Genomic DNA, 15,514 nt, shown 5'->3' with positions numbered 1-15,514 from the left:
AAGACACTGAAACCCTAACTGTTCCCCAGGTGCTTCTCAGCAGCCCACTGCTCCCAATAAGCTAGGGATGGGTTAAAGGCAGAATTTACATTTCATGTTCATATATATATATTTTTTTTTTTTTTTTTGCATGATCATGTTACATCTAAGTCAGCTGAATCTGACAACATCATTTTTACACTGAAAGGATAAGCTTTCAAACTCGTTGACATTCAATAAAAAAACAAGGTATTTTCAAAATAAATATGTTTTAATACATACACTAGAAACAACAAAAAGAGTATTAATATTGTAAAATATTTTACAGCACCAATAAATATAGTAATGTGAAAATATACTAAAAATGTGGCTGTACAAACTCAAGACAAAGTGTGTCATTTAAATACAATTAGAATGTTGTCGTCATCATCAGAGGACTGGAGAGGCATGGGCACAGAGCCAGCACCCTGTTTCAGTGAACACACTCTCAGGCCTCAAGTTTGAGGGTGGCAGCACAGAAGGTCAGTTCACATGAACAGCAGTGGTACAGCTGGCACTTCTAGAAACACAGGTAGGATTCATGAAACAAAATGTGTCACTATACTGTGGAAAAAGTCAGAATCACTGACTTCGAGTCTGGACCCGTCTTTTGACCATTCCTGACAGTATTGTACAGAGTCTCACAGGTAGTATATTTAGGAATTCATACCTTTAATACTATAATAATTTGTGTGAACAAATTAGTCATATTTTACTTCAAATAAATGATCATTCCATGCATCTTCATCCGTCAACATTCCTTGTGAAAAACAGTTTACATTAGGTGATTCAGCACAGCTGAAATAAACAGTGGACAATGAAAGGATGGATTTCTGAAGTACATGTATATACGTGTTTACGGTTTTAGTACAAGTTATTATTTCAAGGGCATAAATGACTAATTCTTGCACCAGAGTACCTCAACACCAGCCAGGCTCCGTGAGATAAATTAACTGAATTATTTTTTCTCATGTTGAGATTTAGCAGCCTGCAGACAAACTGTATCACATGATCAGCTGATGTGAGCTCATATTTAAACTAATATACATTATATTCAGTAGCACATACCTATTAATTACTAAAAATGTATCCCTTGCAATTTTACTGAACTTTATATCCCATTTTGTCTCTATAATGGCTCATCAATGAGTAAGGTATTTTTCTCATATCGTAACAGTTTAGCATCAAAGGAAATGTTTGATTTGTGGCAAGTGGCTGTATCCTACTGAACCACACATGTGTAATACTTGGGAATGAGGAGGTAATGTTAGAGTCAGAGAGAAAACTGTGCCATTTCACCACTGTCAGACTAGAGGCCTCAGTCTGATTGGACAGTCTTCGCTATATTAGGTCCGATTTGAGCAGCAGCAACGAGACTCCTTCAGTCCTCCATATGACATGCCTTTGGGCCAACAAGTGCAAAACCATATGTCCCTCGCCCCAGTTCAAAATGAAAAACACCTGTGTTGGCGCATCATTCATGCACATGTTGGCTGTTGGGGTTTCTATCGGTCAACTGGCCCACCATAATCCCCCTCTAGCTTGTGAGAAACACAGCTTCAGTTTAAATCAGGAATGTCAAAGCATCGTCTTGCAGTCCTTTTTCCCACAAAAAAAGGAGTTTACAGACATACGTGTTCTCCATTGAATCTCCAGACAGATTGAAACAGTTTAAAAAATGACCTTACCACTGCATATACATATCAGAATACTGAGCATATTCTATAAATGATATGTAGAGTACTAGACAGAGGGATATCTAGTAAGTATAAACAGATCATTTATGATCAACTAAGCTGTTGTGGATGCCTGACTATATCTTTGGAACACACACAAAGATATTAAATAAGGGAACTGGAAGGTTGTGGATTTCTACACTGAGGTGCTGATCTGATCTATGATCAGCATTTCTAGTCACTTCTTGTCTCCGCATAGACCTACAGTAATAGCCCTTTAGACAGCCTGGTCTCAAGAGATTTTGTTAAAGGAACACAATAGCTCAAAATGCAAAAATAAAGTCTGTGCACAAAAAGAGATAAGTCTGTTTTCCCATGAGGGAGGGGTTACATGAGGGAGGCAGGACCAGGAACAGGTCTTGGTTTCTTACCCCTAATGCTGATGGAAACTTCAACCTTAAAACCAATATTAATTTTGGTCACTTGCCCACACATAGGCCCAACCCTAATCTAATTTTAACATTCACTAAAATCGTTTAACTTGCTAAAACGTCACCATTAGGTAGTTCAGTTCTTGCCATCATCACGTAACCCTTCCACGAGAGAAGATCATCTTCACATTATCCGTCACCTTGGCATATAACCTGCATCCACAGTCACTTCAGGAAACTTTTTAGGTGTCTTATTACACCAATTAGTCCATACAATGGGGAAAAAAACTTCATGTCACATCGGAAATAGTATTTGGACCTGCCGTTCGGATCAAGCACAGCAGTTCCTTCACCTCTGCCTCCTCGTCCTCCCTCTGTCTCCACTAGTCTCTTCTGTCAGAGTTCGGAGGCGAGTTGGGCTGCTGCTGCACTGTTGAAGTTGTGCTCACCAGTTTTTGTTACTAATATATATATTTAAGATATGCATATCCACAGCAGACTAGCATCCAGTGAAGTGTTACAAAAAATAACTTCCCATGAGCAGAAGGCTACCGAAACATTTCCCGTTCACACGCCAGTGGCGCATTCGTTTCTCTTTAAATAGTGTCTTTATATGTAGCAGCAATACACATTGTTGATGTACTTTTAGTATATGTACACATATATATATATATATTAATATTTTAAGGCGAAAACAGTCTGTGGAAAGATCTGCGTCAAGAATGTCCTGTCTTGCTTTGTCATTTTGTGTCCTTTCAGGGAATGCATCCTCAGGTTTCAAAGTGCTGTGCCAAGAAAGAAGTGTTGCCGGTCTCATCTCCTCGGTTTATCACATCTGTGGAAGACAAGGTGAGAATCTGGTTAAGTGATAAGCAGCAAATTGTTTTTTTTAAGCCTCATCTCCCAGAATATGATGAGCCAATGTCACACCCATGCAGATAAAGGGAATATTCAGAATCAGGGGCAAACAGGAAACAGCAATGGACAGTGAGGGAGGTTGGGGGATGGGGGAGAGATGATCCGATCAGTTTTAACCTCCTCGTACTTTCTCTGCTGCATACAAAATGTACTCTGATATTGAGTAAAACAAACACTTGATTTAATCTGCACATCACATGTCTCTATGTTGTCTCAGGGTTCAGGGGGGGGGGGGGTTCTATCTGGAACTGGGGGTGTGGTGGAGGCGAGCAGTGGGGGCAAACCCTTAGGTCCCCTCCACTCTTCCTCCTGAAGTGTGTGGCTCTCTGAATCCCAAGCAGTGTGGGGGGTCCCTCGGGGTCAGGTGGAGTCTCCACCTTGTTAACTAGCTATGTGCTGCACACAGTCGGGAGACCACTTTAACTCCTTTCATCCGAACACCATCGGCTCAAAATGACCAGCAAGTCTGTAACAAAGCAGGATGAAACTCTCCTCCCTCACAGGTAGATCCATATTTCTGCCTTCACCTCAATACAATACAGGTCAATGACATGACACAAAACACAGGGGGCGAGACAAAGGTCCCTGGCCAGAGTGTTCAAGTGTTGAGTTATATGCACCTCAAGCATTCATATTCAGCCTTCTACTGAGGGAAGAATGCCAATAAAAAGAGCTCACAGTGAAGTCTGTGGATTGTTACGAGTAATGGTGAAACAATTTCTGCATAAAGATGTTGCCATCATTTTTCAATGTTTTGAGAAGCACAAAGGAAACTGTATTCAGCTGTGGCAGTAAATGGATAACTTGAAGCGTGGACAATTAAAACTGTTGGAGTAAAAAAATATGTGCGAAGCAACCCTTTAAAAGTCGTCCATGGGCTGGGCCAATCCTCTTAAAATGCCCTTTCTTTTGTCATCCAGCTAAAACAAGGTCACTTATTGAACTAAGAACATTTTTCTTACTTTACCAAAAACATCATTGAGTTTTTCACTCAACAACAAGTAATGGTGAAAACAATCAACAAATGGAAAAATCATTTCCAGTTCTGAATAAAGGCTGCTGGTTGCTTCATCCAGACTGACTGAAATGGGGTATTTGGGTCTGGGAGTTTTGAACCATAACATCATTACAGATGTTTGAAGTAACATCATTTCATGCCAACATCTTAAACATTCAGGGTGGACATTTAACATTTAAATCTGATGTTACCTTTGCATCCTGTAAGAGACAGTGAGAACACAGAGAAGCACCGAAACGTATGTAATGTATAAACACCAACACAACACCAAAAAGCAGGGAGAAGCATGCATTTCTCAGGAGGAAATTATTTTTGCTGGAAGCACAGAGATGGGAAGGAAGGAAAAACCTTGTTTACGGTGTATGTATGGTAAACAAACCTGCAAGTTCTTTCGTTTAACTCAAGTTGCCTGGACTTGCAGTCTAATTGTGTGAATTTGCAGGAACATTTACAGGTGAAAGGGTCCTGCACAAACAAGCGCTTCCTTCTCTCTGAGCAAGGCACACAGTGGCTGCAAGGGAAGCAAAAAGGGAGAGAGAGAGAGAGAGAGAGAGAGAGAGAGAGAGAGAGAGAGAGAGAGAGAGAGAGAGAGAGAGAGAGAGAGAGAGAGAGAGAGAGAGATCTAAGCTATAGAGCGAATTCTACAGAAAGGGCAGACACAGCCCCCCCCCCCCCCACACACACACACACACATTTGATGTTTTGATGGGCCACACACATTATGTGTAGAAGGCCCATGCCTTTCTACTGAAGGTGGAGTTCTGGAACTCTATTTTAACAAGAACACAAATGACATCATATTGAAAGTGAAAGGGTCATTTACGTATGTGCTGTAAAAAATTAAGGGATTTCATGTTGAAAGGCATTAATGGAGCCAAAGCTAACACTTTATCAGTCCGTACATGGCAGGCGATGATGAGGAGATGAAAAATGAAAACATTTTGACGTTGAGGTAGACATTATATTTGTTGCAGTATCTGTCACAGTGCTCAGCTTATGAGATTGAAGGTCACACCAGAGACACAACAAGGACAGAACTAGATATATACCACTAGTTGCTATGGGGAAAAAAGTAACTTTGCTTTATAGAACTGTTCTTGCTTTGCACAACACACCCAAACCGTAGGATCAATTCCGTGTCCAATTTTAGAGCTCCTAAAAACAGAAGTTATTTGTGAAGCTGTCAAGGCTACACACTGTGCTTTAATTCTGGACTTAGCTGTTGTTGCCATCTATCCTTTGAAACAAAATGAAACATGGCAACATACAGAAAAAAGAAGCAGCAAGCAGCTATCAGGCCAAAAGACATCCTTAAAGAAAAAAAGACCACTTCTCATAAAGAAAAGTGCAAATTCATTTCACGTGGAGTGGAATGTTGTTGCAGATATAGAAAAGGACACAGGCAACACATGGAACAAAAGGTTAATTTTGAACATACCATGCTGACGCCACATACTGCCGCATTGGGCCAGGCATCAACAATGCTGCTGTCACAGCAAACAGAGGAGGCAGGAGAAAGAGAGGAGACACCTGAGCAGATGCAGGGTTCAATCAATCGCTGATTAAGCCAAACAGGAAGTAGTCAACCAACAACATCTGGTCTGCCCAACTGTATCAGAGTGTATGTTTCACACTCCTTTGCCACAGAGTGACCCACGTGCACAAAGACAGGTAGACATCAACAACCTCAATTTAGCTCAGCATCATTAGCTCACATGATCCCATCTCTCCTCCACCAAGCCGTCAGGATTTAACCCGTACCCTTTTAAGTTAGACCAGCTGACCTACTACTGAGGAGACACACACTAACCAAATGCATGCACATGTCAAACACACACAGCCCTATGTCAACTGTGACAGTGAGCGAGTTCCCTTAGTCAAGGAAGACACCGCGGCTCGTCTCCGAGCTCAGCCTCTATTTACACCACTAAAAGGAAAAAAGGTTAACTGCATGACACCTGTTGCTATAATTAGACTGGGGAAGTAACGGAGGGTCAGACTTGTGCAACTGGAGTCAGAGCGCAGACAGCAGTGGGTGGTCACTTACGATGTTATGGCCGCACCATAAAGTACTAAACCCGGTGCCATAAAAAGAGCACGCTCAAAGTGTAAAGATAGGACCTGAAGGCCCGACGCTCTACCTCCACCATCTACAGCAAACAGGACTGCCTCCGCTGCGGCAGCACTGAGCATGCTCACTCTCTGTTGAACTAAATTTAACGGGCCACAAACTGAAATATATCCTTTGCAAGTCTGTGCACAAGCAAGTTCTTTTTCATTTAGCAACCACAACGTGTCCGTAGCAATGAGCACTGGAATCCAGTGTTCGCTCAAATTGTCTTCTAAATCTTATTTTCTTATTCTTTGACCAGATTTGCCATTAGACTCTAAGGGGGTTGTTTGAGTTCTCCCCCATGTTTAGACTTCATGTCATTTGAGTCCTTTGGAGTTTTGCAATAAAAGAAATAAAAGCATTTTTGAGTATTGTTTTGGTAGGAAAAGCATCCTGTCATGGATGTCTCAACACTCTTCATTATGTAGAGCTGAAGCTAAGTGCATCTCAACATCCCGCTCTGCTCCAGAACAACAAGCCATCAAACTTTCACATAGCGCCTTTATAGTCGTCCCACCACTCTGATTAGTAGTGGGAGCCAGAGCCCCATCGACCAACAGAGAAAAAAAGACAACACCTACTTACTATTGTTTCTTTGCTTGAACATCTGGCTTTAGTCTGAAATGACAAAGAGGAAGATGATTGACAAAGAGGAAGATGATTGCACCTCTGCCAGTGTGTGTGAGGGCTACAGTCTCTTACCTGCAATCACACTTTTGATGCTCTGTGAAACTTAAGTGAATAGTGTGCTGCATTACCATTGGTCTAAACCGCATCACCTTGAGGAGAAACAGAGGACATAACAAGGCAATGTTGAGATTAAAACAAAATCAGGCTACAGTCTAAACCCCTCAGCTCTGACCTGTCTGTCTCACTCTACGTCCCTCTGTGTCCATGGAGACAACATGTCTGAAATGTCTCCTTCATGCTCTCCATCAGTGGGTGGAGTTAGCTCAGTTCTTACAATGTGACCTAGCTATGGAACTCCATACTTAGATCACGTGATGACAACAGAGCCATCTCCATAACAAGCAGGCAAAGTCCATCGGCTGATGAAGACCATGCGATGTAGTTGAAAGTAAACCTTGTGTTGAGATTACTTTGTCAAACTACTACATCTATGGTCAATAAGTAGAAATAGCTTGAATTATTTGGTAAGTGAGCTTGAATAAAGAGAAAATAAAGAGTAACTAACAGTATTGGTGGAGTCATATTGTGTGCCTAAGTGCTTGCATGAAGTCCCAGAGTTGTCTATTAAGGTGTCCATTTTGTTCATCAGTTAAGTTCAGGAGGACGCAGTCATCCCCTGGGCTCACCTGCAACGTGACATTGTGAGTTTCCGTGGGAACACACTCCATAGCTTCGTCGTTGCAGCAGCCTCCACAGCGGTTGAGGACGACACAGGAAGGAACATAGGTGTGTTCTGTGTCCTCCGGATACTCCTGGAAGATGTCCACCAGCACCTCTCTGGGCTGACACATACTCTTGGTGATGACATCTGGGAGAAGAATGACTAAAAAAAAATAAAAATAAAAGTGATTATTTTTTTATCATCATCATGAAAAAAGATGATGATCTTTACTTTACACAGCCAGGGCAAAACGGAATAGAAAAGCTTTATGTAATAATGAATACTTATCAAATCAAAATCACAGATCTGTGACCTGAGCAGCATCAATGACACCTGTTTTTGCTGCTCACAATGTGTACAGTGTTCCTGGAGAATGAGTCTGTGCCTGGCAGCCAACCAACCATTTGGTGAAAATGGAAATTACATGGTAGACGATGCTCTATTAAACTCCCAGTATGTGTGCAAAAGTAGAAAAGGTTAGATTCCAAGATACTAGGAGTAGACGACTTGGGCTGTATAGTCATGTGACAGAAGAGTAACACAACAGACATCAGTGATTATTTCAGTGGCTCTGATCACAATAATGCAGCTGCACAGAAAGATGCCAGCTTCACTGAGTTGGTATCGAGACGCTACATGTTGTCATATGAATGTTTGACCTTGGAATGAAATGATATCAACTGCAGGTGGATTGTGGATATATACGAGCATTATTCATTTTGACTTCCCCTATGCAAAACGTAACATGACACACAAGCATTATTTAATATCTGGAGATGAAGAACAGGAAATTTCATACCAGTGTCTGATAGAGCCCTACACCAACTGAGTGACCTGCCAGCCCTCTGTATTTCCATTCCCTCTGCAGCCCAGAATAATCCATCCCACAGTCCATCACACTCGCTCCCAGCGACCCTCGATAACTCCTGACCCCTGGTCTGTCAGAGCAGCCGTGATCTCAGGCACTGTGGCGCCAGGGTCCACCTCTGACATGAGACCCAAGGAAGCCCACCCCTGTGCAAGCTCTGCCTCTAGACCAGGGGTCGGCAACCCGCGGCTCCGGAGCCGCGGCTCTTCAGCCCCTCTATTGCGGCTCCCTGAGGCTACATCCACACTAATACGTTTTAACAAACAAAAACGATCTCCGTCCACATAGGGTTTCAGCATCATTTTCGAAATGATCTCCCTCCAGACTAAAACGCCTGAAAACGAATATCACATGACTATTAACGTACACTGGGCATGCGGGTGGGTGCCGGTGTAAACAGGAAGTAGTTTGGTTGCCTAGTTAAAAAAATACGACAGAGTAATAAAGTAGTCTTTAACAATGACTTAAAATCTTCCTCTATAAACTCAGACACATTTCGTGGAAAGTTTTAGAAGTTTTATTTTTCAGGCTTAGTTACAACACTGCAGGTCTTGCTCTATCTCTCTCTCTCTCTCTCTCTCACACACATCAAATTTACTTTAAAATTAACACTTACACATAAAGGTTTACGAGATTATGGTCCATACATGTGGTCTCTCACTCGTTTCCTCGGTTTCATTGTTTCTGTTCTCACTCGTAGCTCTGCTGGTGGCTGAAGTCTCTGTCCTACTGGAGAGCAATTCATGTTTTGTTCCTTTATAGTTTATGTGTGTGGACTTCACAATAGTTGTGCAGAACAAAATAAGCATTAATAAGGACAGGAAAGTCCTCCGTTTTGTGTCCGTCCTCCTCAAAGCCGCTAACCGTGACTTCAGACGTCTGCTCCGTAGCGCTGATAATGCCGCTGGACACGCTGCTCACTGATCGCTCCATTAACAGCTGCTTCCTCCGCAGAAATGCAGACTTTAACTGAACAACAGCTGCTAGTAAAGACAACAAGGTCAGCAACACCTGTAATCAGTTGTCCATGTTGAATTAACCTGGTAGTCGATCGGTAATCACAGCTGTTGTTGTTTGTGATCTTCCGGGAAAGGGTCACGTGATAGGGGCGTGATAAATCAGGGAAGGAACGTTGTGGCTGCTAAGAACCGATCAAGTAGTGAACATGGGTGTCTACATCATCGTTTCTAAACTTATGCGTTTACGAGCGTCCACACGAAGAGGCAACCCCGGAGTTTTAAAACTCCTCCGTTTTCAATGCTCGAAAACTCCAGCGTAGTGTGTACGCTCAGTGTAAACGTAGCAGAACATGCATTTTCAAATGGAAACGGAGTAGTGTGGACATGTCCTCAGGCTTTGAAAAAAAAAAAAAAAACATGGAAATAAATAACGTTTATTTTTTGCACAGTGGACAATCTTTCAAAGGGAACACCTCTTATCTTGGAGTTTGAGGTGATACTGTGTCACTGAAAATAAAAAATGTTTTAATATTTTGTCAACTAAAATGTGCGTCACATCGTATTTGTCACAATCAGGCTTTGCCTTGGGTGTTTTGTGTGTGGTTTTCTGTAGCTCCTCACTTCCTTCACCTGTCCCTAATCATTCAGTGCACCTGCCAGTCACACTCTCCCTCATCAGCACAACTCTCCTCACCTGTTCTAGTCACTATTTAAACCCCTGTCTTTCACTCACTCACTGCCAGATCATTGTTTTGTTTCCTTCCTACCCGCCCGCTTTGCTCTTCCTGTTCACGGTTTCCCAGTCTGTCTGCCCTGTTTTTGCCCTGCCTTGTCCTGCTGGATTTCCCCCCTTGTCTCGTCCTTGGATTACCTGTTTTTGTTTCGTGAGTTATTAAAACCCTTTTGTTCACTACTCTGACTGTCTGCATTTGAGTCCTCATTATGTCCCGTGACAGTATTATGTCGCTGTCAAGAGCCTTCCCCTGCAGGTGGATAATCATGATTTGCAGACCCCCGCCCTCAATGGATAAATCCAAAAAAAGAAAAGTCACGGAGGAAAATAGAGAGTTGAATTCTGCGTGGACGTATTAATTTGCTTTCACTGCCAACGATGCTGACAGCAGACATGAGCAGCTACAACAGACATGAGCAGCTACAACAACAGACATGAGCAGCTACAACAGCAGACATGAGCAGCTACAACAGCAGACATGAGCAGCTGCAACAGCAGACATGAGCAGCTGCAACAGACATGAGCAGCTACAACAACAGACATGAGCAGCTACAACAGCAGACATGAGCAGCTACAACAGCAGACATGAGCAGCTGCAACAGACATGAGCAGCTGCAACAACAGACATGAGCAGCTATAACAGCAGACATGAGCAGCTACAACAGCAGACATGAGCAGCTGCAACAGACATGAGCAGCTGCAACAGACATGAGCAGCTACAACAACAGACATGAGCAGCTACAACAGCAGACATGAGCAGCTACAACAGCAGACATGAGCAGCTGCAACAGACATGAGCAGCTGCAACAACAGACATGAGCAGCTACAACAACAGACATGAGCAGCTACAACAGCAGACATGAGCAGCTACAACAGCAGACATGAGCAGCTGCAACAGACATGAGCAGCTACAACAACAGACATGAGCAGCTATAACAGCAGACATGAGCAGCTTCAACAGCAGACATGAGCAGCTTCAACAGCAGACATGAGCAGCTTCAACAGCAGACATGAGCAGCTATAACAGCAGACATGAGCAGCTATAACAGCAGACATGAGCAGCTATAACAGCAGACATGAGCAGCTTCAACAAAAGACATGAGCAGCTTCAACAGCAGACATGAGCAGCTTCAACAGCAGACATGAGCAGCTACAACAACAGACATGAGCAGCTTCAACAGCAGACATGAGCAGCTACAACAACAGACATGAGCAGCTTCAACAGCAGACATGAGCAGCTACAACAGACATGAGCAGCTACAACAACAGACATGAGCAGCTACAACAGCAGACATGAGCGGCTATAACAGCAGATATGAGCGGCTACAACAACAGACATGAGCAGCTATAACAGCAGACATGAGCAGCTACAACAACAGACATGAGCAGCTACAACAGACATGAGCAGCTACAACAGCAGACATAAGCAGCTATAACAGCAGACATAAGCAGCTATAACAGCAGACATAAGCAGCTACAACAGCAGACATGAGCAGCTATAACAGACATGGGCAGCTATAACAGACATGAGCAGCTGTAACAGCAGACATGAGCAGATATAACAGACATGAGCAGCTACAACAACAGACATGAGCAGCTACAACAGACATGAGTAGCTATAACAACAGACATGAGCAGCTACAACAACAGACATGAGCAGCTATAACAGCAGATATAAGCAGCTACAAGAACAGACATGAGCAGCTACTACAACAGACATGAGCAGCTACAACAGCAGACATGAGCAGCTATAACAGCAGACATAAGCAGCTACAACAACAGACATGAGCAGTTATAACAGACATGAGCAGCTACAACAAGACATGAGCAGCTATAACAGACATGAGCAGCTGTAACAGACATGAGCAGCTATAACATACATGAGCAGCTACAACAGCAGACATGAGCAGCTACAACAGACATGTGCAGACCCAAACCAACAGATGAGCCATCTGCATGACAACTTAACACATTCATAATGAAGACCATGAGATGTGGTTAAAAGAATAAAGAATACTTTTTCACACTGTAATAACTGTTAATGTTGACTCAAATTCACACACACCGTCCTGCTTCCCCAAATCCTCACTAGAGCACCAAATGTGTAATATTCTTTTGCTGAAAGATTTCCCCCTGTTTCAGTATTGTTTATTAAAAAATACAATGACCAACTGCTTTACAGAATAAATGGCCTTTGAAAAAAATGATACTTTGTATTCGTGAGTTGTTTTTTAAAGATTTACATCTTCAGGGTAGAGACGTCAGACCGTGGTGAGACTATAGACACACTGTAGGTTTTGTTCATTTTTTGGGGATGTGCTGTTGTTGAAAAAAAATCTGAATCTCCATCTCAGCTGAGGTGAGGTGAATTTAACAAGTCATATGAACAATGGCTCGGAGCGCTCCAGTTTTATTACAGAGCATCTCCGACAGGGTGTCTGTGTGAAGGTCTGCAGCATGCAGATGGCAGACTTCCTGCACCTTTACAAACACTAACAACAACCACACAACTGATGCTGTTTGGAGTGACTCATCTGTGTCTCTAGCCAACAGGTCCAACCTTGGCCATAGCACAACATGTCTCTGTCAAACAAATAGGAGTATGGCATTGAACCAAGGCTGACTGTCTGCTCATGTATTGACTGCGTTCTTCCAACCACAAAAGAAACACAACAAATTGACAAATTGACTGATTTGTGGATTTTCTCCCACATTAACTCTTGTTTTGAAATTTGCCCTACTTTTATGACGACTCCAAAGTCCAGAGTCCGACTTTTCACCACTGGGAACTTGTATTCCTGTCTGATGTGTACAGAAAAACAATCCTCAGCTTGCACTACACAATCCCCACTACTTATGTCAAACTTTTACAGAAACAAAGTCAGTCTGAGGCAGAGTAGATACAAATGTCCATCACATGTCCAGTAGGTGGCCCTATGGACATCTGGTCTACACACAGGAAAGGAAGAAGTCTGTAACAGACAGAAAACTTACCCTCATTTTTACTCTTCTCCACTCCCTTGTTAATGCTGGCAGTCTGGAAGAGATGCACATCAGACCAAGTCATAAATATTAAATATTTCTCATCTATAAAAATGTCTGTCTTGTTAACGTATACATCGCAGTACATGAAAGTATGTAAAGGTTTTTATCTGAGCCACATCAAAAGAAGCCAGATCAGCAGTCTGATGCAGCAATAATTTATACTTATAGAGACTGATGTCAGAATTGTTGTAAAGTTCTTACTCTCCATTCTGTCTCTGCCTATTAACATGTGCAGTCAGAGGCATCAGCCCTGTCAAGCTACAAACACGTAGCTGAGGAGCAAGGCTAATTTACCTTCAAAATAAAAGCACAGCAGCCTGTCACGTTTTAAGTTTTAATGTAAAGTATGTTGACCAAAGGATCATTTGAAATTTGAAAACGTCTGGTCTGCCTTCTACTGGTTTTAATACCATGCGTCCATGCATTCACACATTTGAAAATGAAAGCAAAGAGTCTCCACAATATTCCATCAACGGGTAAAAAGAGAGTGGGCTACATATAGTGAAATGCGTCACTCCAGCTCTTAAAATTGCTTGACTGAGTTATATTTTGAAAGGAGTAACAGGAACCTGCCTTTGTTTTGATTGTAAAAAGATGACGTGAATAACCGGCATCTCTGGCAGACCTCCGTTCACCTTATGTGGCTGCTGTAAGCGGCGGAGATATTGCGTGAGAAAGCGGATCGGCCTGTGTGGGAACGAGATGGGCATCCTGCAGGGCGCAAGGGCAGGAGGACATGGGCCTCCGCTCCCACACACTCCGGATCATGGATCTGGGACTAAACCCTGCGGCTGAATGCTCAGAGGACTTACTGTACAGACAGAGTTCAAACTACAGGCAGAAATCCATTAAGAAATGTCCTGCTTTAATGCACGTAGTATCAGTTACTATTCCATTTCGGCATGTATGTTATCCAGCTAGCAGCATTCATTTAACAACTCTTATGACGTATTCCCACCGTCATCACACCGCTGTAGTGACAGAGGCTTTAGTTCCATTCTACTAAGTAGCCTACTTTGTGGTGAACAAAAGACATGCCGAAATGAAATGATTGTCTTCAAAAATCTAGAGACAATCATTACAGGTACTTGTCAAGCGTGTCTCTTTACACTTTGGCTATTAAGCCAATCAGTTTTGAATGGATTTTAAGTGCAAAAACAAAGGCAAAGAAGGGCATGTATTAAGGTACACACCAAAAACGACAAAGTGAGATACAAACAGAAAGATAATGCTAGTTTACCAAAGCAGGCAAGCTGGACATAGGCCTAAGACTAGCTTTTTGGCTGACACAAAATATATTTAGTAGTACTACATTACAGTAATTATAATTGGAACACAGCAGTAACTAAATCTAAAATAATTGAGGATAGAGAGAGCTGTTGAGCTTTAAAGGCACTTGTGACGAGAACAGGTGTCCCTATCTGATAATTAATAATAAATATGATTAGACGATAAGAAAATAAAGTCCAATACTCACCTTTACAGTGGATAGGTGAAGAACCGCGACCAAAAGGATGTGTACCAAACTGACAGCAAAGTTCATGGTTGTTACTCCGCGTGATGAGTGTTAAAATGTATGCGGTCGTTTAAGGGTCCAACATCTAACAGTATCAACACAACAACACGCACAAAGTAAAAAATGAAAAATATCTATTTAAAAAAAAACGTGGCTATAGCAAAGTCAAATCCATATTTTCCACGGGCAAATGGCACGTCCGCTGGAAACCTTACCATCCAACACGCCGCGCTCGTCCACAGACAAAGACACTCTGAGAGGTTCTGGAGCCAGGAGCTCAGGAACACAGCGATCCTCCAACAATCACTGTAACAATGTTTAGTGTGGAAGCGGAAAGAGGGGGGCTGTCCTTCTTCTCACTTATTAATCCCACAACATTAAGGTGTGTCTGTGTGCCACTGTCTGCCGGTATAAAGTCATCTCCCTTCTAGTGGTTCTTATTGACGGTCCACCCCTGTCTCTGCCTCGGCTTTTCTTCTCTCTAAAGATCTTTGGGGAGCATCGACAGCGGCTTGTCCCCGGACTCGGTAGCGGCACCAGTCTCTTACGTTCTGTCTCCTCTTGGCGGCTGCTGCTACAGTTCATGCGTTATTAAACTGGTCGGGTATCAGAGGCCACCAGTCTTGTATTTGGAGGCGGGGCGGCTGTGGGGAACCAATGGAAGAGGGGGGCGGGCGTTGATCTGGATCTGCTGTTCACTCTCTCTCGCACACACACACACAAAAAAACACAGACACAGGAGAGGTAAACTAAACTGCGTTGTTTACTACTGTCAACTATACAAAAACACTTAATTATACAAAAATACTATTTTGAAGCATTGAAGATCATCATTACAAGGTACAAAGACAAAATAACTCTGATAATG

The 15,514-nt window shown here is 42.6% G+C and overlaps 1 protein-coding gene across 3 annotated transcripts; it reads right to left on the bottom strand.

Annotated features, from left to right (window-relative positions):
* Nucleotides 1–231: 231 nt before the first annotated feature.
* Nucleotides 232–15,228, bottom strand: vegfaa (vascular endothelial growth factor Aa). Of its 3 annotated transcripts, XM_076105379.1 has the most exons (7): nt 14,608–15,228; nt 13,080–13,122; nt 7,491–7,687; nt 6,877–6,953; nt 6,760–6,792; nt 4,441–4,572; nt 232–2,960 (listed from the first exon to the last, which is right to left on the bottom strand). In XM_076105379.1, the coding sequence occupies exons 1-7, from the start codon at nt 14,671–14,673 to the stop codon at nt 2,939–2,941; spliced, it is 570 nt and encodes a 189-aa protein (XP_075961494.1). In that variant the 5' UTR covers nt 14,674–15,228; the 3' UTR covers nt 232–2,938. The 3 variants fall into 3 exon arrangements, with proteins under 3 accessions (XP_075961494.1, XP_075961493.1, XP_075961492.1); XM_076105378.1 differs by lacking the exon at nt 4,441–4,572 and having other exon boundaries at nt 6,756–6,792; XM_076105377.1 differs by lacking the exon at nt 4,441–4,572.
* Nucleotides 15,229–15,514: the final 286 nt, after the last annotated feature.

This window comes from Anarhichas minor, unplaced genomic scaffold (genome assembly GCF_050575085.1).
Source record: "Anarhichas minor isolate MPS153535 unplaced genomic scaffold, ASM5057508v1 ptg000032l, whole genome shotgun sequence".
NCBI classification, from domain to species: Eukaryota; Metazoa; Chordata; class Actinopteri; order Perciformes; family Anarhichadidae; genus Anarhichas; species Anarhichas minor.
Note: the sequence above shows the minus strand (reverse complement) of the source record. Positions and strands in the feature narration are given on the sequence as shown.